This window comes from Nyctereutes procyonoides, unplaced genomic scaffold (assembly GCF_905146905.1).
Source record: "Nyctereutes procyonoides isolate TBG_1078 unplaced genomic scaffold, NYPRO_anot_genome, whole genome shotgun sequence".
Lineage (NCBI taxonomy): Eukaryota > Metazoa > Chordata > Mammalia > Carnivora > Canidae > Nyctereutes > Nyctereutes procyonoides.
Window position 1 is genome coordinate 25,145,439 of NW_026575030.1, and position 27,552 is coordinate 25,172,990.

General features: G+C 34.6%; 1 protein-coding gene and 1 non-coding gene across 3 annotated transcripts in view; both read right to left on the reverse strand.

Moving 5' to 3' along the window:
• The window catches only part of STXBP5L (syntaxin binding protein 5L), a 336,858-nt gene that overhangs the window by 194,593 nt on the left and 114,713 nt on the right, over positions 1-27,552 (reverse strand). For both annotated transcript variants that reach the window (XM_055316232.1, XM_055316231.1), the window contains exons 6-7: positions 22,947-23,010; positions 3,290-3,373 (exon numbers count right to left, since the gene is read on the reverse strand). In XM_055316232.1, the coding sequence (XP_055172207.1) occupies positions 3,290-3,373; positions 22,947-23,010 (148 nt within the window). The remainder of the gene's footprint in view (positions 1-3,289; positions 3,374-22,946; positions 23,011-27,552) is intronic.
• Positions 21,180-21,283, reverse strand: LOC129504062 (U6 spliceosomal RNA). The gene has a single exon (XR_008663297.1). It is a non-coding gene; the product is annotated as a U6 spliceosomal RNA (small nuclear RNA).

Below are 27,552 nucleotides of genomic sequence, written 5' to 3' on the forward strand. Positions count from 1 at the left end.
ATTTAAAGTTCTCTCAGACTGCTTTGCTACGAACAGTGTGGGCAGCCCTAAGCCTTTTTCCTGTCTTACTGAATTTCTACCTACTAGGGAAGACAAATAGAAAAAGAACAGCTACAACACAAGAGCAAAATAAGTAAGTACCATAAGTATGCTTATTGTACAAAAGAGTAGGCATATAAAACCAGCTTGTTATTAGAGACTGTCAAATAGTGCATTACTAAAGAGCTGGCATTTGAATGGATTTAATGGATAAGTATCCAATTCAATTAATTTCATCATACCTGACTCCTTTCTTTAAAAAGTACTTTAAAGGTTTACTAAAAACAAAACAAAAACACAACAACAAAAAATTACAATCAATTCAAGAAGAATTTTAAAAGATAGAAAGCAAAATATGGAAGATAAAGCACTAGCTAGTTCGGTCAACTCAGTGGCTGTGATTGAGTTTCTCCAAAACAGAAGAGAAAGGAAACCCAAAAAGTTGGGTATCCATATGAAAAAAAGGAAAAACAGCAGCTACTCAAGGAATTAAAAGTTTATCCTTATGTCAAATTCTGAGGGTTTTTTCTGTGAGAGATTATTTAGAAATATTGATATAATAAAACAAAAATTTCACAGCTAATATGTAAATTCATATAGTTATTTCTAAAAATTGTCCTGGATTTACAAATCTTTCAATTCATCCATGGCTATTCAAGGGGCTACTTAGTAGTCCAAATAGTTTATAGTGGCTAAAAAGGAAATTGGATTTTGATATGCAAGAGAGGAAAGAAGGGAGTTCATGATAAGGAATTAGCTGGAGCAAACACTTGAAGGTAGGAAATAAATGATATGTTTAGGAGACAGTAATATGTCTGAGGTGTGAGGAGTGTGTGGAAGGATACACTGAATTAAACTTAAGAAAAGATAACATCAGGGCCTTGAATCTCATGTAAAGGAATAAAGACTTTGTATTGTTGATAATTGGGAGCCATTCAAAGGTTCTGCGGTAAAGAGATACATGATCTGTCTTAAAACGATACTCTTACTAGTGACAGATATACTGAAAAGGTAAGATATCAGAGGAAATGCAATTAGTTAAAAAGGCTACCATAGTCTTCCAGGCAAAAGATAAAAACTTAGACTAGAACATTGAATGTGGGAATGAAAAAAAAGAGGAATGAAAGGCAGTATTAAAACAGAATTAAGAGTCTATAAAATGGATCGCATATGATATATAAAGAAGGATCAAATATGACTCTGAGGATTACAGACTGGAAAAAATAATCAAAATTTAAAAACTGAAAAGGAGAACAAAGAACAACGTTTAGGTCTTTAAATGTTAATTCAGGGCCAATGAGATATTTATCTGGGCTTATATAATATATATGTATATATATATATGGAATGAATATATATATATAGATTTAAATTTATTAGAATAAAATTGATATTTGAAATGGGAGAAGATATAAATATAAATGTAAACTAGAGGTGAAATGAAGAGGGTGAAGACATAAAATCTTGAAGAGTATCTGTAATTTAAAGGAAAGCAGGGAAAGAATCAGTGATGGAGAAAGGAGACGCGTAGAATGAGGTAGAAAGACATAGAGGAAGAAACTATTTTAAGAAGGACGGCTTGGGGATCTCTGGGTGGCTCAGTGGTTTAGCGCCTGCCTTTGGCCCAGGGCGTCATCCTGGAGACCCAGGATCGAGTCCCACGTCGGGCTCCCTGCATGGAGCCTGCTTCTCCCTCTGCCTGTCTCTCTCTCTCTCTCTCTCTCTCTCTCTCTCTCTCTCTCTGTCTCTCATGAATAAATAAATAAAATCTTAAAAAAAGAAAAAAGGAGGGCCTGATGTAAAGCCAAATGGTACTCTACTTAAACATTGCTAATGCTTATTTAAACACTTAATTGAAAAATTACTTTTGTTCACTTTTTAAGGTTAGAAGTCTTCCTTCTATACTGTTTTAGGCCTTAAAAAAATAACTAGCTGATTTAGCATATTCCTCTGGATTTCCTTTTTAGATGGCCTACTCTATTTCCAACTGACTACTCAGATAATATTTGTACTCTTATCTAGTTACTAGTCTTGAGAGAGGGAGCAATATCTAAACTTATCTTTATATTTTGTATATTTAATAAAAGGAAAATGTAGCTTAACTCCCTAGGGCCTTCTTTCGTCATGATTCAAGATGCCCTAGAGGTTGATCATAAAGAGCATAATTATATGACATTACCTGACAAAGTATTTTTCACCAATCATGACCCAGTTGCTATATCATTTACCACTGAAGTCTTTGTCACTATGACAATTACCTTGTATATATGATAAAATCTTAGTTTGCCAGAACTACTAAGAAATGAATTGGGGGGTAGTTATGAGTGTAGTTATGACATAGCCAAAGGCTTACACGTTTAAGCACCAAAACTTAAACATTCAACTGTTACAAGGGGATGGGTGATAGCATACAAAGAAATGTGATTTTTAAAATTTCCTTTCTATTTATATCAGTGTTGCTTTAAATTCTTCTGCATTTTCCCCATGTAAGTGCAGGTAATACCAGATAACGAATATGGACCTGTATTTTCCTATCTCTCCCTACTCTACCATTTTTTAAAATTGAATAGAGAGCTTACATGATCACCTTTATTCCCACAACTACAAGAGGTAATTACCCTTTTTTTTACTTTTTTGTCCCAGCTTATCTTCACATTAGCTTCTTCTGAAGGGGGAAATCATTAACGGCCTAGAATTAATCTTTGAACAACTAAAGTATCAATTCAAAGACTATATGCTGATAGATAGCAATTCATTGCTTTCTCTAAATGAAAGCCAAATTAAATCTCAGCTATGTACAATAAAACTCACTTTAAGACCTTACTGACCCTTATTATTAAATATTACCATTTACAAAATCAATCTTTATTCTGAGAAGGCAAGTATTACATGATAAGGCCTTTCAAACTGACCTCTTAAATTATCTGCCACAGAAAAAGAATTTCTGAAGAGTGTATTTAGAGATCTTAAGGACAATGAGGCAAGACATGACTTAATGTAATTTAATGGAAGGAAAAGGATAGGTAATATAAGATGCCAAAAAGGGACCCAAAACAGTTAGTCAAGGCAGAATTCTCATTCAGGAGAACAACTCAGAGTTGGAACTTGGGCGAATGCCAACAGGCAATGTGAGACACTGAGTCAGAACCAGTTATTTAATGATAAAAATATTGGCAATGTACAAAGCTTACAAGTAGAAGACAGGCACAAAGTCATCATACTCTTCATATAGTTCAGTAGAGCCACTTACCTCATCATAATAAACTCTCAGGTCCGCTTTTTTAGATTTCAAGTCCCAGAATACTACAGTACCATTTTCATAACCTATCAGCAGCTGGAAAACATTAGAATAATCATTTCTGTAATTCTAACATTAATTTTAACTTGCTTGAAATAAAGTTTAATGTTAATACAATTAAGTAAAATCATACTATGTGATACGATTTTACTTAGAATGCCAATTTTTCCAAAACCTGAATATAGATTTCCTACATTTAAGAAAAATGCCAAACTCTACTTCAATAAATGTTTACCAATGAAATCGTCCTCATTCCCAATTTCCAAGAGAAGTTGAAGATACATGTATATAAATATAGGAACATAAAAATAAATAAGAAAATTGGAACAAAAGAAAAATGGTAGAGAAGTAAAGGATGAAATGGCATAAGTTTAATAATAATGCATATGACATTCAGCCCTATGCACTTGAAAACTATGGCCACAAATTTGGCTTCTAATTTCTTTGTATCAAAATCCTGTTTTCTCTTTGACTTATGTCAGTATTTTAAACTGGTGATTTATGAAGTCTTAGAAGCTCACAAAGGTATTCTAGAGATTCACACCATTAAACATGGTGGATATTTACTTATAAATCAACAAATAAGACAACAAAATACATGTTTTCATTTTAAAATAGTTTGAGAGTAGATAATATTCAAGACTCATTCAGTTAAATACTGCTAGCCATGCTGATGGTTTTTTAATCATATAACTGAATTTTTATTTGTATATTTTGTTATATTTTGTTAAATTTATTCTATCATTAGTTTAAGAAAAGACAGGATAAAAATAGACCAGTGTTCAAATAATATTTCCCGCAAATCTGCCTTAAGATGATTTTTTGAAACCCATCAGTAGTTATTTCTGATACAAATTCTTATACATTGCATAAAAATGTTTCAATAATTTCAAAACATCAGTGATATAAATAGAAAATAGAGTAGTAGACATAAGCTACTCCTGTACAGCATCCTAAGACCTAGTCACCTACCTCAATATCTTAGAACACACACACAAAAAATGACAAAAATAAGTGGGCCACTTTTAACAGGAAATTTAAAAATTTCAAATAACAGTTCATGAATCAATGTATATTTTTGAAGCTATACCATATTTAAAGGTTTTAGTTTTATTATTTTTAATTAATTTTTTAATTTGAGTATAGTTGGTCCAGAATGTTATGTTAGTTTCAGGTGCAGAACTTAGTGACTCAAATTTTCTATATCTTATGCTATGCTCACCACAAGTGTAGCCACTCACCATACAAATCTATTATAGTATATTCTCTATACTGTGCCTTTTATTCCTGGGACTTCTTTATTCCATAACTGGAAGCCTGGATCTCCTACTCCTCTTCACTCATTTTGCCCATTCCCTACCTCTCTCTCCTCTGGTAACCATCAGCTTTTTTTTCTGTACTTATAGATTCTGGTTTTTTGTCTATTCATTTGTTTATTTTAGATTCCACATATGAGTAAAGTCAGTAAAGTCATGTTTGTCTTTCCTATTCTGATGAATTTCCCTTAGCATAATACCCTCTAAGTCTATCCATACTGTCACAAATATAACAATTTCCTCCTTATGACTGCATAATATTCTATTGTGTATATATACCAAATCTTCCTTATCCTTTTGTCTATTCATGGACACTTAGGTTGCTTCCATATTGGCTATTGCAGTCAGTAATACTGCAATAAACACAGGGGTACATATATCTTTTTGAATTAGTGTTTTTGTTTTCTTTGGGTAAATGCCTAGTGGTAGAATTATTGGGTTATATGGTATTCCTATAATGGGTATTCTCCCATTCAGTACGTAATACAACCTACTGAATGGGAGAAGATTTTTGCAAATAGATATATATGATAAGGGGCTAATATCCAAAATATATAAAGAATTTATACAACTCAACACCAAAAAATAATCTGATAACGGGGTGCCTGGGTGGCTCTGTCAGTTGGTTAATTATCTGCCTTCAGCTCAGGTCATAATCTTAGGGTCCTGGCATCAAACCCAGAACTGGTCAATGGGTAGCTCTCCTCCCTCTGCTCATGCTGCTTTCTCTCTCTCTCAAATAAATACAATTCCTTCTAAAGAACACAGCAATCTGATTAAAAATGGGCAGACCTAAATAGACATTTTCCAAAAAAAGATATATAGATGGCCAACAGACACATAAGATACACAACATCACTAATCATCAGGGAAATGCAAATCAAAACCACAATGAGATATCACCTTACACCTGTCAGATGGCTAAAATTAAAAAAAAATTTCATTATTAAATCACATATAATAAATTTGAAAATTGGACAAAAAAAATTGAGCTTCTTTACATACAAAATTAAATGGCATAGTGACTTGCTAAATTAAAAAAGTTAAAATTAAGAGTGAACTTTAAAAATATTTGTTAAAATGTATGTAACATCATAAACACTAAGATGCATTTTAACATTAAATCAGCTCTTTTTAAATACTAGAGAAAATGATATATCATTAAACCAATTCCTATGGAATCCAGGGAAAGATTTGTAGGTCTAAAAAGTTTTGGAAAATCTCATTTAGCAGGATATTGAATAATATAACCTTTCAAAATTTAAGCCCTAAGATGTAATGAAATCATTATCTAAAATGCTATTATATTTTTTTCATAGATACATCTGAATGGTAGAAGTTGTGTTGTTTATAAAACATTACTAGCAATAGCCACAGTAAATCACAAAATATAAACTGCCTAACCTTAAAATGTCATACATTATTCAGAAACTTATACACCATTATGATATATGAAGTATGAAAAAATATTAGAATCAATAAGAAAATTGAGAAAGAGAAAAGCAGCTCCTAATATCCAGCAGACATCTGACAAGATCACTCTGTGACCATGATCAAGACAAAAACAAGATCACTCTGCAATCATGTCTAACCATACCAAAACATGAATATCACTGAGGACACAAAAATATATATTACATATATTTTTAAATAATTATATATTTTATATAATATATACATATAATTTAAAAAATTTATCTCTCACAATAGAATTTAAGTACTGTATGAATGTTAGGTACAAAGAAGTAAGGTGCTTTCCTGATTACTGTATCATTAGGACCTGGAATATTAACTGAAGAAAATAGTTATCTGATAAATATATGTTAATTATTAAATACCACAAAATCAAAATCACAGATACTATATTCCCTAGCAACTATGAAATAAAATTTGAAATCATTAACAAAAATATTTTGGAAACTAAAACACATACTTCTAAGTAATTATGGTCAAAGAAGAAAATATAATGAAAGGTATAAAATAGAATTGAACAAAAATGCCTTATATTAAAACTTGTGAGATAAAGATTTAGCTTCATCAAGAGGGAAATTTATTGTTTTATAACTGCATATGAAAATAAAAATTTCACATTTTTTACTGACATAAAAGTTTGACTTTAGAAGTCAAGGAAAAAAGAGGAATCTTAAAGAAATGGGAAAAAAGAGGAGTGCCTGGGTGGCTTAGCCATTTAAGAGTGTAACTCTTAGTTTTAGTTTAGGTCATGGTCTCAGGGTGGTAAGACTGAGCCCTACACCGGGCTTTGTGCTCAGCTGGGAGTCGCTTGAGATTCTCGCTCTCTCTCTGCCCCTTCTTCCTGCTTGTGTGCTCTCTAATAAAACAAAATAAAATCTTTAAAAAGGAAAAAAAAAGATGGAAAAACATAGTCACCTTATCCAAGAGTGAAGTAGATCTCTCACTTATTCAAATATACTTTTATATCTTTCAGGAAGTTTGATAGTTTTCCATATACAGATTTTCTTCCTAATTTTATAGCTTATTATTTTGAATTTTTTTGGTTGCTATTTTATATTAGATCTTCTCTTCATTACATCTTCTGACAGGATATTGTTTCTACATTGGATTTTATTATGTTACCTTATAAATTTTTTATTATTTATATTCATTTTATTTTTTTAATATTCATTTTAATATTGATTTTATTAAGCATTCCAGGCACACTATCATATAATCAAAAATAGAGACATTCACTTCTTCCTTTCCAATTTTTATGCCTCTAATTATTCACATTTGTCTTAACTAAAACATCATATAGTGTTAAAAATAGGGACAAGGTGAGCATCCTCACTTTCTTTCTGACTTTAGTGCCAATACCTCTAGGTTTCCCTACTAAGTTAGATCCTGGATTCCCTATATATTTATCATAAGTAGCTAATAGAGTATGAATTGATTCATTTCTAAACTAAATTTATTTCATCAGAAATAGATGTTTAATTATTTGCTTTTGTTTCCTTTCCCTCTAGAGACATTTCTAGTAAGAAGCTGGTATGGCTAAAGCCAAAAAGATTGTTATTTGTGTTCTCTTCTAGGATTTTTTAAGGTTTCCTGTCTCACACTTAGGTCTTCATCCATTTTGAATTTATTTTTGTTGTGTCTGGCTTAAGAAAGTGGTCCAATTTCATTCTTCTGCAGGTTGCTGTCCAGTTTTCCCAACACCATTTGTCAGAGACTTTCTTTTTTCCATTGAATACTCTTTCCAGCTTTGTTGAAGATTATTTGACTATATAGTTACGGGTCCATTTATGGGTTTTCTATCCTGTTCCATTTATTTATGTGTCTGTTTTTGTGTCAATACATACTGTCTTGATGACTACAGCTTTGTAATATAGCTCGAAATTTGCAATTGTGATGCCTCCAGTTTTTTTCTTTTTTCTTTTTCAGGATTGTTTTGGCTATTTGGGGTCTTTTGTGGTTCCACACAGATTTTAGGATTGTTTGTTCTAGCTCTGTGAAAAATGCTGGTGGTATTTTGATAGGCATTGCACTAAATGTGTTGGTTGCTTTGGGTAACATGAACATTTAAAAAATTTTTTCTTCTGGGATGCCTGGGTAGCTCAGTGGTTGAGCATTTGCTTTTTGCTCAGGTTGTGATCCCAGGGTCCTGGGATCAACTCCCACATCAGGCTGCCAGCAAAGAGCCTACTTCTCCCTCTGCCTATGTCTCTGCCTCTCTCTGTGTGTCTCTCATGAATAAATAAAATCTTAAAAAAAATAAAAATAAAATGTTTTCTTCCAACCAAGGAGCATGCAGTGTTTTTCCATTTCTTTATGTCCTCTTCAATTTCTTTCATAAGTGTTCTATAGTTTTCAGGGTACAGATCTTTAACCTCTCTGGTTAAGATTATTTCTAGGTATCTTACTGGTTTGCATGCAAATGAGATCAATTTCTTGATTTCTTTTTCTGCTGTTTCATTATTGGTGTATAGATATGCAAAAGATTTCTGTACATTGACTTTATATCTGGAGACTTTGCTGAATTCATTTATTAGTTCTAGTAATTTTTTGGTGGAGTCCTTTGGGTTTTCTACATAGAGTATTATATTGTGTGCAAATAGTGAATGTTTGACTTCTTCCTTTCTGATTTGGATGCATTTTATTTCTCTTAGTTGTCTGATTGCTGAGGGTAAGACTTCCAAGTACCATGTTTATCCTTTTGTTAATGTGGTGTATCATGCTGACTGATTTGTGAATATTGAACCAGCCCTGCAGCCCAGGAATAAATCCTATTTGATCATGGTGAATAATTCCTTTAATGCACTGTTGAATTCAATTTGCTAGTATCTTCTTGAGAATTTCTGCATCCATGTTCATCAAGGATATTGGCCTGTAATTCTCTTTTTTAGTGGAATCTTGTCCGGTCTTGGAATCAAGGTAAAGCTGGCCTTGTAAAATGAGTTTGGAAGTTTTCTTTCTGTTTCTATATTTTTAGAACAGTTTAAGAAGAATAGGTATTAATTCTTCTTTAAAAAGTTGGTAGAATTTCCCTGGGAAGCTATCTGGACCTGGACTTCTGTTTGTTGGGAGACTTTTTTACTACTGATTCAATTTCTTTGCTTGTTATTGGTCTGTTTAAATTTTCTATTTCTTCCTGTTTCAGTTTTGGTAGTTTGTGTGTTTGTAGAAATTTATCCATTTCTTTCAGATTGTCTAATTTTTTCAAACTAGATGTTAAAACAAAAACTGTATATAACAAGAGATGAAGAATGGCATTATATCATGATAAAGAAGTCTATCCATCAAGAAGATCTAATAAGCATTATAAATAGTTATGCCCCCAACTTGGGAGGAGCCAAATATATAAATCAATTAATAAAAAACATAAACTCATTGATAGTAATACAATAATAGTAGGGGACTTAACACCCTACTTATGTCAATAGACAGATAATATAAGCAGAATTTCAACAAGGAAACAATTGCTTTGAATGACACATTGGACCAAATGGACTTAACAGATATATTGATAACATTTCATCCTAAAGCAGTGGAATAAACATCCTTTTTGAGTGCACATGGAACATTCTTAAGAATAGATCACATACTGGGTCACAAATCAGCCCTCAATAAGTACAAAAAGATTGAGATCATACCATGCGTATTTTCAGACAACACTATAAAACTTGAAGTCAATCACAAGAAAAATTTTGGGATGGTCACAAATACATAGGGGTTAAAGAATATCCTACTAAAGAATGAATGGGTAAATCACGAAGTTAAAGATCAAATTAAAAAGTACATGGAAACAAATGAAAAAGAAAACACAAGCCAAAACCTTTGGGATGCAGCAAAAGTGGTTCTAAGAGGGAATTTTATAGCAATACAGGCCTACTTAAGCAAGAAAAGTCTCCAATATACAACCATACCTTATATCTAAAGGAGCTAGAAAAATAATGACAAAGCTTAAATCCAGCAGGAGACAACTAGTTTGTCTAAGTATGGCTACTCCAGCTTTCTCTTCACATCCATTAACACGATAAATTGCTCTTCATCCCCTCACTTTCCACTTGCAAGTGTCTTTAGATCTAAAATGAATCTCTTAAAGGCGGGGCAAGATGGTGGAAGAGTAGGGTCCCCAAGTCACCTGTCCCCACCAAATTACCTAGATAACCTTCAAATCATCCTGAAAATCTACGAATTTGGCCTGATATTTAAAGAGAGAACAGCTATAATGCTACAGTGAGAAGAGTTCACGCTTCTATCAAGGTAGGAAGGGGGGGAGGGAGAGAAGAAATAAACAAAAGGCATCCAAGGGGGGAGGGGCCCTGTGAGGAGCCAGGCTAAGGTCGCGGCAGGTGTCCCCAGGACAGGAAAGCCCCGTCCCGAAGAAGCAGGAGCTTCACCAACCTTCCTGGAGGGAAAGGCACTCGCAGGGAGTTAGAACAGGATCCCAGGAGGGGCGGGGATGTCCTCAGGCTCCCTGGAACACTAACAGAGCACCTGTGCCCCGGGGAGAGCTCCCTAAAGGGCTTCAGCGCGCGCATGGCTGGACCCGGGAGCAGTTCGGGGGCAGCTCTGGCAGAGGCTCCGCACGGAAGGGGCTGTGCGGCCCCGGGAGCAGCTCGGAGGGGCTCAGGTGGCGGCTCCGCGGAGAGGGGGCTGCCCGGCCGGGAGCTCGAATCCAACAGTGCAGGCCCGGGAGCACAGGGCGCCGGGGTCACAGCCAAGGATCCGGCCTTCCGGACAGGGAAGAGGCCAGGAGGGCACAGGACAGCAAAGACACTCCTGCCCCAAGCTGAGCAGATCAGCAGCAACGCCCCCGGAGCCTCCAGGCCCCTGCAGACTGAGAGCTCCTTAGTTACTGCAGGAGCTGAATCCAAGGCTCCAGAGCTGTCTGCCGACACTGTGGTTGTTCCTCCTGGGGCTCACAGGATAAACAGCCCCCACTGAGCCTCAAAGTGGCCTCACCGGATAGGCAGCTTAAACGTCACTCACTGAGCCCTGTTCCAGGCAGGGGGCTGAGCAGCACCCCCAAGTGCTAACACCTGAAAATCAGCACGACAGGCCCCTCCCCCAGAAAACCAGCTAGAAGGACAGGGGAAAAACAAATTATTGACCAAGCAGCACTGGAAAGTCAATTGGAGAAGGACAGTGTATGTTCTCATTCATTTGGGGAATATAAATAATAGTGAAAGGGAATATAAGGGAAGGGAGAAGAAATGTGTGGGAAATATCAGAAAGGGAGACAGAACATAAAGACTCCTAACTCTGGGAAACGAACTAGGGGTGGTGGAAGGGGAGGAGGGCGGGGGGTGGGGGTGAGTGGGTGGCGGGCACTGGGGGGGACACTTGACTAGGTGTTATTCTGTATGTTGGTAAATTGAACACCAATAAAAAATTAACTTATTAAAAAAAAAAAGTTCCAGGGGAAGTCAAGGGACTTACAGTATACAGAATCTGAGGATACTCCCCCTTTTTTTTTTTTTTTTTTTGCTTTTTGATTTCTGTTTGCTTCCCCCTCCCCTTTTTTCTTTTTTCTTTTTCTTCTCTTTTTTTCCCTTTTCTCTCTTTTTTTCTTCCTTTTTTTTTCTTTTTCTTTCCTTCTTTCTCTTCTCTCTTTTTATCCTTTTCCCAATACAATTTGTTTTTGGCCACTCTGCACTGAGCAAAATGACTAGAAGGAAAACCTCACCTCAAAAGAAAGAATCAGAAACAGTCCTTTCTCCCACAGAGTTACAAAATGTGGATTACAATTCAATGTCGGAAAGCCAATTCAGAAGCACTATTATAAAGCTACTCGTGGCTCTAGAAAAAAGCATAAAGGACTCAAGAGACTTCATGACTGCAGAATTTAGATCAAATCAGGCAGAAATTAAAAATCAATTGAATGAGATGCAATTCAAACTAGAAGTCCTAACGACAAGGGTTAACGAGGTGGAAGAATGAGTGAGTGACATAGAAGACAAATTGATGGCAAAGAGGGAAACTGAGGAAAAAAGAGACAAACAATTAAAAGATCATGAGGATAGATTAAGGGAAATGAGTGACAGCCTGAGGAAGAAAAACCTACGTTTAATTAGGGTTTCCAAGGGCGCCAAAAGGGACAGAGGTCCAGAATATGTATTTGAACAAATCATAGCTGAAGACTTTCCTAATCTGGGAAGGGAAACAGGCATTCAGATCCAGGAAATAGAGAGATCCCCCCTAAAATCAATAAAAACCGTTCAACACCTCAACATTTAATAGTTAAACTTGCAAGTTCCAAAGATAAAGAGAAGATCCTTAAAGCAGCAAGAGACAATAAATCCCTAACTTTTATGGGGACAAGTATTAGGTTAACAGCAGACCTCTCCACAGAGACCTGGCAGGCCAGAAAGGGCTGGCAGGATATATTCAGGGTCCTAAATAAGAAAAACATGCAAACAAGAATACTTTATCCAGCAAGGCTCTCATTCAGAATGGAAGGAGAGATAAAGAGCTTTCAGGACAGGCAGGAATTGAAAGAATATGTGACCTCCAAACCAGCACTGCAAGAAATTTTAAGGGGGACTCTTAAAATTCCCCTTTAAGAAGAAGTCCAATGGAACAATCCACAAAAACAGGGACTAAATAGATATAATGATGACACTTAACTCATATCTCTCAATAGTAACTCTGAACGTGAATGGGCTTAATGACCCCATCAAAAGGCGCAGGGTGTCAGACTGGATAAAAAACCAGGACCCATCTATTTGCTGTCTACAAGAGACTCATTTTAGACAGAAGGACACCTACAACCTGAAAATAAAAGGTTGGAGAACCATTTACCATTCAAATGGTTCTCAAAATATACCCTAAAAACTATAGAACACTTCTGAAAGAAATTGAGGAAGACACAAAGAGATGGAAAAATATTCCATGCTCATGGATTGGCAGAATTAATATTGTGAAAATGTCAATGTTACCCAGGGCAATTTACACGTTTAATGCAATCCCTATCAAAATACCATGGACTTTCTTCAGAGACTTAGAACAAATTATTTTAAGATTTGTGTGGAATCAGAAAAGACCCCAAACAGCCAGGGGAATTTTAAAAAAAGAAAACCATATCTGGGGGCATCACAATGCCAGATTTCAGGTTGTACTACAAAGCTGTGTTCATCAAGACAGTGTGGTACTGGCACAAAAACAGACATATAGATCAATGGAACAGAACAGAGAACCCAGAAGTGGACCCTGAACTTTATGCTCAACTAATATACGATAAAGGAGGAAAGACGATCCACTAGAAGAAAGACAGTCTCTTCAATAAATGGTGCTGGGAAAATTGGACATCCACATGCAGAAGAATGAAACTGGACCACTCTCTTGCACCATACACAAAGATAAACTCAAAATAGATGAAAGATCTAAATGTGAGACAAGATTCCATCAAAATCCCAGAGGAGAACTCAGGCAACACCCTTTTTGAACTTGGCCACAGTAACCGGAGAAGGACAAACAGTGTATGTTCTCATTCATTTGGGGAATATGAATAATAGTGAAAGGGAATATAAGGGAAGGGAGAATAAATGTGTGAGAAATATCAGAAAGGGAGACAAAACATAAAGACTTCTAACTCTGGGAAATGAACTAGGGGTGGTGGAGGGGGAGGAGGGTGGGGGGTGGGGGTGAATGGGTGACGGGCACTGAGGGGGACACTTGACGGGATGAGCACTGGGTGTTATTCTGTATGTTGGTAAATTGAACACCAATAAAAATTAATTTATAAAAAAAATAAAAAATAAAAAAAAATAAACTATACTCAGAATAGGAGTTGGTAAACTTTTTCACTAAAGGGACAGATAGTAAATATTTTACACTTTCCAGACTATACGATCTCAAAAAACAAAAACAAAAACAACTTATTTACAATAACAGGAAATAGGCCAGATTTGCTCCACTGGCCACAGCAGCAACCCTTGCTTTAAAATAGTTGATGCAATACCGTATTATATAGTACTTAAAAATTTAGTAAAATTTCCCTGTAAAACCACTTGGGTCTGGTACTTTTATTTGTGCATAGTAAATAAATAACTTCCTCACTTTCTCAAACTTTCTGTCTCTATTGTTGTCAATGATGGTAAATTTATTTCCCTGGGAAATTACCTATTTTACCTATACTTTTAAATATATCTGCTAGAGTTGTGTAAAATAATTTGGATGTTTAAAAATTTCCTCAGTTTTAGTGTATTTCTTCTTGTTTTGTTACCATTTAACTTTGTAGTCCCCTATTTTTCTTCATCAGGCCAGATAGTAGTTTGCATATTTTGTTTATGTTCTATGCAAAGAACCAGCATATTAATTTATATGACAGCTTAAAAATAGAAGAACGAACTCCCTAAATTCTGCTTTTATCTTTATATTTCCCTCCTGTTTCCTTTTGCATTTTTCTTGTTCTTTTTCTAGCTTTTTTGTTTCATACTGAATGTATTTAAATGTCTAATTTTTATTCATGTAAGTATTAAATGCTATGTATTATTTTATAATTGTCAATTATATTTCATAGAAATTATATATTTCATTTGTAATATTATGGTATTGTTAATTTTTATATATATTCTTCAATTCTGATTTGTATTTTCAATTTGACCTAATAGTTATTTAATGAGAGTTTTTAAATTTCCAAGTGGAAAAGAATTGCTTTTGGATTTTTAATTATTCTTTTTCAATCTTTATATGAAATGCATAATCAATTATACTGCTTGGGGAATCAGCATTTTTTCTTCATCAGATCACTCAAGATCACCCCTAAGTGGAGATATAATTGAGTGGTAGTGTCTATCAACCAAACATCTGACATATGAGACAGGCCTGTATTCCGTCCTTCTCCATTAGTTAGGTTTTAGGTATTCCACCCCCACCCCATAAGACTATATATTTGGGTTGAGTGAAAGGCATTGTTGTAAAAGGTGGAATTCTAGGACCTCCATTTATCTAATTATGCCTTTTAGACAGCTGACAGCTGATTACCTGAAAAAACTATTTCCACTGTAAAATGGTTTGTCAATTCCCTCATTCACTCATATGATTCATTGTGTATTATAACATCTAATTCAAATAGACTGAGCTCAGGTTACATAGTCATTTGATGTCCCATGGTTAGGTGTTCAGTCTCTACAAGTGCTTATTAGCATGCCAGGATTTGCTTTGAAAATAGAGAATAGCTGTTGTAACTCTCTTATTGGGCTTTCCACCAGACCATCCTTATCTACTAGATACATTAAGCTCCATCAGATCTACTAGATCATAGACACCAAGTGGTAAGGTGGCCTACAAAGCAGCTTGGGTTTAGTTAAAAGCCCTTTCTTTACTTAAAACTAGCAGACTTTTTGGATGATCTTTAAAAATGATTTTAAACAGTAATTTTGAAGACATTATATACTATTATCTGAATCCAAAAAGGCCCATCAAGTGATATGACCCTTTCTTAGCAAGGAAAAGTACAAAAGCTAATAATGCTTTACCTTAGAGGAGGTACCCCATGCATGCCCCAGACCATTAAGCCCTCAAAACCATCACTTAGAAGACAGGATCGTAGATCTTTATGGGATTTTCTTCTGGCCCTCTGACATGAATCTTGTGAGCTATATAGGTGCAATCTAACTAGTATTATATAGTAAAGAAAGTGAACTAGTATCCTTTCTAAAGAATGCCTAGAATTTCAAGTTTCCTTAGAACTATATTATGACAGAGTATGAAAAATAACAGTCCTGGGCAGCCCCGGTGTTGCAGCGGTGCAGCCTGGGGATCACCTGCTTCTCCCTTTGCCTGTATCTCTGCCTCTCTCTCTCTCCCCCTCTCTGAATAAATAAATAAATAAATAAATAAATAAATAAATAAATAAATAAATAAATAAATAAATAAATAAATAAATCTTTAAAAAAATAACAACAATAACAAAAAATAACATAGTCCTGGGGAAAAATTATGAAGTTATACTGTTTTCCGTTTCTTTAAAGCAAGCTGCTTTTGATCTTTTCTGCTGATACCTTGAGAAAAAGAGTTCACTAAATCAATAATCATTTGATTACTGGAAACAGCCTGTTATTGATCTGTACCTATAGAAGTACCAACAGCAAAGCAGCTGTCATTGGGGCAATTAGTTGGTTAATTTTACAGTGGTCTACTAACAGCAAGCTCAATCCATCTTATTTTTTGTAGAACCCAGACAATGTAATTCAACAAGGATATATCAGTGACCACTACCATTGCATCATTCAAGTCTAATTACTGTTATCTCTAACTCCTCCAGAAATACATTCTGGCTTTTGTTTACAATCAAGGAAAGACAAGTTTTAAGAGTTTCCATTTGTCCCCTCCAATTGTAATGACTCTAATTCCAATGTCAGAAAACCAATAAGAGAATTATGCCAGCTTTTGTGCATATCTATACAGATTATACAATTGGGGTATAAAATAACTAGGTGAGTCAGAATACCCATTGGACTTACTATGAGATACACCTGAGTCAAAACATCATTTATCACCTAGTTACCTAGCTCCATATACCATGACTCTAACTGGAGGACCACATTTTTTGGATCTTTCAATATTAATATTTACTACAACCCTATAGTTAACAGTCCTGGAAAAGTAAATAGTTACTTCTGCAAATGATCACAGATGCTTCCATAATTACTATATGTACTTATGGAAGTACTTTAGGGTCCTTCCTCGGGGGTAACTGGCCTCTCCCTGTCTATCAGTGGGCTCTAGATCTATGAGCTGGCTTATATCTGGAAATCTGATGAAGTACTGTGAGTTTCCACTTTGGTGGCCAATGTCAAGAGCTGTTTTTTCTTTTTTCTGATTCTGCAAATCAAACAACTTCCCAGTCAGCTGCTCACCTAATTTTTCTCCTAGAAACAGCATGATATACTAGCTATTACCATAGATTTCTGCATTGCCATCCAGGCTTACTGCTTGTTATGGTAATTATGTTCATATTGCCAGATGGTCAAATATTACCATCTGGCCTCTACCAATCCATAATATCTAATCACTATAGATACTCTGGAGTCTGGATCTCTGCCATCATCTCTCACTGTCCACAAAAAAAAAAGAAAACAAGGACAACACCTACCAAATTTCTCAAATATGCTTGTACTCATCTTTCTTCATTAAGTGAAAACAGTATCCTTAAGAGCCCTCTAGGGAAAATGGTCAGGAGGTGAGTTCCAGGGCAAATGTATTTTTTTAAAGAATTTATTTATTTATTTATTTATTTATTTATTTATTCATTCATTCATTCATTCATGAGAGACAGAGAGAGAGAGACAGAGACAGAGACAGGCAGAGGGAGAAGGAGGCTCCATGCAGGGAGCCCGATGCAGGCCTCGACCCTGGGACCCCAGGATCATGCCCTGAGCCAATGGCAGGCGCTAAACTGCTGAGCCACCCAGGGATCCCCAGGACAAATGTATTATATCCATTTTAATATTCTCATCTTTCTGTCTTCTGACCCTTTCTTTAATAGTATACCAAAAAGCTCTAGCCTCTCTACTTTATTTATCATATGCCTTTGTTGAGTCCATTTTCAAGGAGTCATCCCGACAAATGAATAGGACCAGATCCAGGTGTCCTTCTCAAAGCATTAAGTCTCAAACCACAGTTGAATGCCTCCATGTAAATGAACTCTCCTCTATGTAACCCCTATGGTCAAATCCTTAAACACATTCCTATACACTTGATGATTAACAGTATTATCCAGGTCCTAAATCCCTTTGACAGGGAGGGCTTCTTATGTAGTGCCTATTTCTTCCTGGAGGAAAACAGGCTTACATCTGTGTTGAAATCTGAGATCTGATTCGGATTATTGGCCTGGAGGTAATAAAATTGAATGTTGATCTTCTGAGGGTAAACATCATCAGGCAAGAAAACTACTTCATTGCATTGGTCATTTACAGTCTTTTAGAAAAGGGGAAACCATTCTCTGGAAATAGTGCAAGAGGTATTTCTGCTGGCCAGAAGTGTTCAAAGAAATTGGAGAGGGTGGCATTTACAATATTTGTCACTTATATACACAAATTCCCCTATCTCAGGTGTAGTGGTTGAATAATGTTCCCCCAGAGCCTCAGATTGTACCCTTATTTGGAAATTGGTCTCTATAGATGTAATTTGTTAATTTTGAGATGAGATGTGCCTGGCTGGTTCAGTCGGTGGAGCATGAGAGTTTTGATCTCAGGGTTGTAACTTTGAGCCCCACATTATTGGTTAAAGATTACTTAAAAATAAAAAATGATTTTGGGATAAAATCATCCTTGATTTAGAATAGGCCTTAAAACCGATGACTGGTGTCCTTATAAAGACGAAAGGACACAGAGACATAGGGAACAAGGTCATGTGAAGATACATGAAGAGATTGGAGTTATGCTGCTACAAATCAAAGGACATTAGGAGCCACCAGAAGCTGAAAGAGGCAAGGAAGGATTCTTCCCAGAGTGTTGAGAGAGAGAATGGCCTGACCAAGATCTTGATTTTGGACTTCTGACCTCCAAATTGAAATAATAAATTTCTATTGTTTAAAGTCACTTAGTATATAGGTAGAATTGATATATCAGGACTCAGGGTCACATTCTTTTCTTATCAGGGCTTTGACTTTAACAAATAAGACCTATTAAACTATGTATTCATCTCCTTATAAACAGGCCTATTTTTAGCACAGTCTGCCTTAGAGCTGTAGGAAGAGTTCCTTTAAAGCTCCCTCTAAAAAAATAAATAAATAAAGCTCCCTTAAAGAGGATCTAACATGCCTTAAATCTGTAATTAACGTTAATCATCTTATTTTCATAGTTTCCAGTGATTTGGTAGCCAAAATAACGGCCACCAAAGAGGTCTATGCCCTAATCCTCAGAACCTATAAATATATTGCCTTACATGACAAAAAAAAAAAAAAAAGACTTGTCCATTGTAATTAAGATGTATTGAGATAAGGAGAGTTTCCTAGATTATCCAAGAAGGCCCAATCTAAACATATGAATCCCTAAAAAGGAGTGGAGAACCTCTCCCAGCTATGGTTAAAGAGAGATGCTATATTATCTTTAAAAATGGAGGAAGGGAGCTACAAACCTAGAAATGTATACTGTTTCTAAAAGCGACAAATACCCACCATTTGCTTTGACATGGATGGAACTGGAGGGTGTCATGCTGAGTGAAATAAGTCAATCGGAAAAGGACAAACATTATATGGTCTCATTCATTTGGAGAATATAAAAATTAGTGAAAGGGAATAAAGGGAAAGGAGAGAAAATGAGTGAAAATATCAGTGAGGGGGACAAAACATGAGAGACACCTAACTCTGGGAAATGAACAAGGGGTAGTGGAAAGGAAGGTGGGTGGGGGGTTGGGGTGACTGGTTGATGGGCACTGACGAGCACTGGGTGTTATGCTAAATGTTGGCAAATTGAACTGCAATAAAAAATTTAAAAAATAAGTAAATAAATAAAATAATAAAAAAATAAAAGCTGAAAAACCCTGTCAATATCTTGATTTTAGCTCAGTGAGACCTGTATTGGACTTCTGGCCTACAGAACTGTAAGATAATACATTTGTGTTGTTTCAAACTACTAAATTTGTGATAATTTATATCATAATAAGAAATAATATAAGTGGCATCAAAGGAAGCTGTTTTTTTCCCATCACAATTATAATCACCATTGCCCTTTATCAATTAACCACCACAGTACTTGATCTCCTATTGTCTTACCTTTACATCAGCCCCTTTCCCAATTAATCATAGGACAATGTTTAAGTAATTGTGATGTCACTACATGATAATACCACTTCACCTGGCACCTTCAATGGCTTCTTTGATTTTAAACAGGAGACAACTCAAGTCCAAAGTTCTACCCTGAGGGCCTACAATCTAGAACAGGAGTCAGCAAACTCTTTTTTTTTTTAAGATTTTATTTATGTATTTGAAAGACAGAAAGTGAGAGAGAGAGAGGGAGAGCATAAGCAGGGGTATGGGGGGTGGTGAAGGAGAGGGAGGGGGAGAGGGAGAGGCAGACTCCCCACTGAGCTGGGAGCCCAATGTGGGGGTTGATTCCAGAACTCCAGGATTATGACCTGAGCCAAAGGCAGACACAACTGACTGAGCCACCCAGGTACCCCATCAGCAAACTTTTTATGTAAAGAGCTAGATAGGCTTTGCAGGCCTTATAGCTCTCTCACAACTGCTTTGATTTGCTCTTGTAGTTAGAAAGCAACCGCAGACAATATGTTAATGGTGAGCATGATTGTGTAAATAAGCATCAAGCCAGATTTATCCCACTGGCTGTAGTTTGTAATCCTTCATCTAGAACAATTCTCATAATTATTGTCTTAACCAGGATTCTGTAAAAACAGCCTGAGGCTAGGCTTAAGTGCTAAAGTTTCACTGAGAAGTACAATCTGAGGGCTGTAATAAAAAAGGGAAAGTTAAGTAAAGCAAAGAAGTAAAAGATGATATATTATCACACTAATCACTATTTCATGGGGAGAAGCAGCAGAAGCACAGCCAATCACGTAGCAGGTGAATCTGTTTGGTCTTGCTGGATGTCTATAACAGTTTATATTGTTGCAAATGGCAAGATCTCATTTTTTTTAATAATCCATTGTGTTTATATACCACATCTTCTTTATCCATTCATCTGTGGATGGACATGTGGGTTGTTACCATATGTTGGCTATTGTAAATAATGCAGCAATAAACACATATCTTTTCAAATGGGTGTTCTGGGGTTTTTTGGATAAAAATCCAGCAATGTAATTACTGGATCATGTGGCATTTCTGTTTTTAAGTTTTTGAGGAACTTCTATACTGTTTTTCACAGTGGCTATATCAATTTGCATTCCTGCTAATAGCGCACAAAGCTAGAGATACCACAATCCCAGAATTTGAGTTACACTACAAAGCTGTAGTAATCAAAACAGTATAGTACTGGCTCAAGAACAGACACATAGATCAATGAACAGACCAGAGAGCCCAGAAATAAACCCATGCTTATATGGTCAATTAATCTATGATAAGGGAGACAATAACACATAATGGGGAAAAGACAGTTTCTTCAACAAATGGTGCTGGGAAAACTAATTTTGCATATCATCCTTGCTCAGGGTCCACACTATCCTTCTCTGTATCATTCCAATTTTAGTATATGTGCTGTTAAAGCGAGGAAAGTGCTGGGAAAACTAAATGGCTACATGTCAAAGAATGAAACTAGACCACTTTCTTACACTATACACAAAAATAAACTCAAAATTGATTAAAGATCAAAATGTGAGACCTGGGATCATAAAGTTCCTAGAGGAAAATGTAGGCAGTAATTTCTTTGACATCCGCTCTATAGCAAGGAAAACAAAAGCAAAATTAAGCTATTGGGACTACACCAAAATAAAATGGTTTTGTCCAGGGGTGCCTGGGTGGCTTAGTCATTTAAACATCCAAATATTGGTTTTGGCTCAGGTCATGATTTCATGGGTCATGGTATTGGGCCAGGGTGGGCTGCCACACTCAGTGAGGAGTCTGCTTAAAAGATTCTCTCCTTCTGCCCCTCCCCCACTCACACTCATGCCCTCTTGCTCTTGCTCTTTCTCTCTCTCTCTCTCTAAAATTAGTGAATAAACCTTAAGAAAAGCTTTTGTACAGAGAAGGAAACCATTACCAAAACAAAAAGGCTATCTACTGATAGGAGAAGATACTTGCAAATAATATATGTAATAAGGGGTTAATATCCAAAATATATTAACTGATATAACACCAAATGCTGAAATAATCCAATTAAAAAATGGACAGAAGACTTGAATAGACATTTTTCCAAAGAAGACATACAGATAGATAATCAAACACATGAAAAGATGCTCAACATCACTTAGCATCAGGGAAATGCAAATCAAAACCACAATGAGAGGTCGCCTTACACCTGTCAGAATAGCTAAAATGAAATACAAAAGAAATAACAAGTGTTGGTAAGGATATGGAGAAAAACATTTTCTTTTTCTTATGGATTTTAGAATCATATCTTTAAAAATAAGTAAATTCTGATGACATTTGATTGGAATGACACTGTATTCATGGACCAATTTGAAGGAATTCAATATTCTTTCTATTACTATCAGGCAGACCTGACATTCAGGCTCAGTATTTAATAGGCAAATTCAGGTTCTATCATTTAAAAATAAAGAAGCAAACCTATACTATCTAATTTACTCAGGTGTTTTCTATGGTACTCAGCTAAAAATAAATTCTTGAAGAGGCCATATTTATGATGAAAGTGATGCTTTAGATCTTTTCATATTATCAACTTTGTTTTCTCATCATCAAAAGAAAATTATGAATAATTAAAATGAATAAGGATTATTTCTGTAACTTCAGAATATTTTCTATATAATTACCTATTTATAAAATCAAGATTCGGTAATTTGTGATTAGTGTGTATTGGCCATGTATCATTACCAAAACTGAATAGTAGAGGCCAATGACTAATGATACTGATAATCATATTAACTTCAAGCATAGACTATTTAAAAATTCAAGTTGTTCCACATATTCCATATCCTCCTCAAAATTCTAGAATTAAATACCAACTTTATCTCTAGGTGAAAATAAAGACTTAATTTGGGAGCATTATTAGTATAATTCATTCATTCATTTATTTGCTCATTCATTCATTCAACATATTTTACTTTTAGAAAACATTGAATAGAATGTTTGAATTGAATATGAATTGAATTAAATATGAACTGTGCTAGAAGTTAGGTACAAAATAATAGTAAGAAACACCTTAATTCCAGAATGAGGAAAATAAATGCAAGAATAATGGTACTGTAATACTCACTTTCCCTTCATCTCTTGGGCTATCACTTAAATGTACAACTGGACCTGGATGAGTCTTTGTGGATCTGTTAAATCAATTCAAAATATAGTAATTAAAAAATAAAATTAAAACACCTTACCATTATAGACGAGAACAAAAAAATTACACTAAAATACACTCCCAATATTCTGAGGTTTAAGCTTAGAGTCATTTGAGTTTTGGTTATTTTTCTTTAAGACTACTGTTCTTTCTCCTAATAATTCTATTAAAGTAGGTATATTTTTTTTAATCAGGTTTAAGAGCACAAATCCACATAACAACAGGATTCCTCATTTCTATAGCACAAAAATTATATACACAGAGACAATATTAATAATGAAAATGATGCTTTAGATCTTTTAATGTTATCAACTTTATTTCCTCATTATCAAAGAAAAATTATTAATAACCAAGATGAATTATGTCTTTTCATTAAATTATGAATCTATGAGTTAGTATCTATATGTTTGTTGCCAGATCTGAGGCTCTAAAAATTTGAAATTGAATTTATGCAGACAAAAGGGAATTTACATAGCCACAAGGCTAATGCTGTAAGTCTGTTTCAGACAAATTGCAAAGTATATAACCGATTTACATTTTCCTTTGACGTAAAATCTCTGATTTTTCTCGTAAGAAAAGTACGGTAGCTCCTCTGATTTACAAAGAAACCTTCTCTAGTGATAGCCAGCTTACAGAAAACTGACAAACTGGGGAAACATAGTTTGCTAGTTATGTCTCATTTATTTGCTCATCCAGGGTAATCAATAACAGATAACTATGTGTCTAAATGTGTATTTTTAAAGGATCTGTGCTCTGTAAATCTGACCTTTAATTTATTCTACTCTGATATCTGGCATGTTTCTTTTATATTTCCTACTTTAACATATCATTGTTGAATATGGTTGTGTCATGTTTAAAGACAATATGACCTGATATGACCATAGATTTATTATTGCTCATTTTCCCACATTCTTTCTTCAACAGTCTAATTGTGCCAGGCTAATCCTATTATGATTATGTTGACAGTTATAATTTCTTTTTAATATAATTTATTTCTTATGCATACATGAAAACCATAAAAGATTATTCACAAAATAGTAAAGAAGATTAAATTTTAAAAACTTTTTGAGAATAGAAAATTAACTCCAGCTTCTTCAGATACTGACTCCTCTCAGTAACTCAGAGGAACAAAACACTTATTTGTTATTGGTTTTATCCTAAATTTTCTTATCTAAAAATGGAGATAGTAGTACTGACCCTACTAATTATGAGGAATATTTATATAGAGCACCTAATATAATGCCAAAACATAGTAAGTACTCAATGAATAGTATGTAGATTGACTTCTGTAAATCACTGAAATAATTGGAAACCAGATTACCATCTGCATTCTAACTACAATGTTTTATTAGAGTAAAGTGCCTCTGGTAAGGAACAATGTCCTTCAATTATCCTTTGGAAACTAATAATATCCAACAAACTACAAATTCCTGTCTTTTGGGTTTAATTAGAACAACAAATACAAAAGTGTACTCCATGATAAACTAGTTGTTACTCAGTTTCAGATGATTATTTATTTCTACTCTACCAATCTTCAAATACTAGAAATAACTCAGAACATATTTAAATACTCTGATAGTCAACAAAACATATCTGTGAGCCAGAATTGGTTAACTGTCTGCTAGTTTGCTACCTGTTTTCTATATACTCTTCATGAACAATCTCATCTCTTCATGACCATAAATTCTATTTCATTACCTTTAGATCCATATATCCTACATTTCCTACCATTTCCCATACCAGTTCCATTAGCATGTCTTATAAATACATACAAATCAACCCACCTTAAATTGACTTCATTGTTTTTCTCCCAATCCACACAATCTCCTCATTTTTTTCACTAAATGACACCCTTTTATACACAGTTGCTTAAGCCTCACACCTGGGTGTTACTCTTAATTCTTCTCTATTATTGTTACATCTTCCCATAATGCCAAAGTCTTGCTTTTCTACCTTCTATTAATATTTAATTATGTCAGCTTGTCTCTAAATCAATGATAATGTTTATCAAGAATACAGTCTGTTCTCTCTTTACTCATTTCTTTATACATGCCTTCAGAGTCATCTTCCTAAATGCAAATTTGATCAAGTCAATTCTCTCCTAAAAACTGTTCAAATTCTAGCTCCTGGCCTTTAAGTCCAAACTTCTCAAACTGGCCTACAAGGCCTTTCATATTAAATACCATGATTATCTCTCCTCTAGCTTTATCTTTTGTCATATTCTCTCAGGTATTCCAACCAACTAAACTACTTAAAATTCCTGTACATGTAAGAAAGACTCTCTCACATTTCATCCTTTAAACCTTCTGTCCCCTCTTCCTAGAATACTCCTACCCCTCTCTCCTAATTGTTCACTCAGCTAACTAAAATTCTCATCCTTTGGATCTCAACATAGATGTAATTTCCTTTATAGATACTTCCCTGAGAAGTTAGGTGTCCTCATGGAATTGCCACATTTTATTTCCAATATATTGTAACTGCCTTTTAAATTAATCTCACCTTTATTAGACTGAAAGCCCCAAGAAGATAGTAATTATATCTTCCCAGTTCACAGTTGGTTTCATCTAGCATATATCATAGTGCACAATAAATATGTTTGAATGATTGTTAAACACAAGCCCTACACTTATGATTTAATAATCAAGTTCATGATCAAACTTTAATCATATGTAGAAAATAATAGGTTATATTTTTTTAAAAGCTAAGTGCTGCCCTGCAGAAACATCTTTTTCTGTACCATAATCTGGAATATATTTTCCAATAGAAAAAAATTTTAATGTCAGTTTAGTTCTATGCTACTATTTTATGAGGTATTCTACAAACATAACTGTTTCCATGGACAATGTGTTTCAGTTTCTAAATAATGAATATATGCATTTTGGGAACACAAGCTATTTATAATAATGAGAACTACCTATAATTATAATTAAGAGACTTCACTAAAAAATAGAAACTGAAAAATGACATTGAATAAAAAGTACTTTGAGTAAGAACTTAAATAGAAATAATTTCACATATCTCTTAAAGACAATTCTGCATTTGCATACTTAGAAAATATATTGTTAAAACTTGGGTCTAAAATTCTATTAATGAAATGTCTCATTTATTTATTTATTTATTTATTTATTTATTTATTTATTTATTTATTTATTTATTTATGATAGTCACACACACAGAGAGAGAGAGAGGCAGAGACACAGGCAGAGGGAGAAGCAGGCTCCATGCACCGGGAGCCCGACGTGGGATTTGATCCCAGGTCTCCAGGATCGCGCCCTGGGCCAAAGGCAGGCGCCAAACTGCTGCGCCACCCAGGGATCCCCCTGAAATGTCTCTTTTAAATAAATATTTTATTATTGTCGCATACACTTGACACGTATCAACAGGAATTGACATGCATTTTCTGATATATCTCAAGAGGTAGAGAGCAATTAAAACAATTGGCATTTAAAACTACATAGATAGCAATGGATCTATAATTCTATGGGATACACTTTTGGAAAACTGGTCTAAGTAAACTAAGAAACATTCGGAGGTGATGTTATCTACTAATAATTTCTAGAGGATACTTCAGGACATTTTCAGAGGCATGTACAACTCTTTTCTAAAAGATCAGGTTGATATAAATGATAGATTCTATTCTAATCCTGTATCACATGTCTAAGATCATACTATGAAAAACGTAAGTTCCTTATTGTATTTTAGTTCCTCTTAATTTTACTCTCTTTTATAGTATTTAAATTCATCATTAATCCTGAAATCATAAAGTACAGACTATGTAAATACATAGAGATAAAGTATAGGTCACTAATTCAGGTAGTATTAATTTGAACTATAGAAAGTATTTGTTAAGTATATGATATGGAAACAAAATAGCAAAAGTGGTGGAATATTTGGTCCTATTTAGATATTATATTAGGAGGATTCAACTGAACACAAACAATATATGTATTACTATTTGTACTAATATTAAATTTGTATAAAAGCTCTAAAATTCAATCTCTCAACATTATCAATATCCTTTATCATCTTTATCAATATCCTAAGAAAATTATGAAAGTAAGTTCAGCCTTATTTACTACTTTTATAGAACTCAGATTATAGTGGGAAAACATTTCCCAAATAGCTAAAAAAGTAAATAATTTTTTTAGGAGTTCTAATTCTATATAGTTTATGGAATAAATTTTTTTTAAAAAATACACATGTAGAACATTAAAACATAGGAGTAAAATAGCTCATGTAAATTATAAATGAAAGCTCTACGTCAATAGTATGTAACTATCATACTAATTCTTCAATAATGTCACCATTAGAATGACTATTCTAATGGTCACTCTAGAGTAGCCACTCTGTGGAAAGCATCAAAATAAGCCAAGTATAAAGAAAAAGAAAGGAGCAATGAACAAAGATTCTTCCCTGGAGCAGTTTTTAATCAAGAAGGAGAAGGATTACCTAACAAAAGACCCATTAGAAAAACAAAATCAAAACAAAACAAAACAAAACAAAACAGACCCATTAAGACATAAAACAA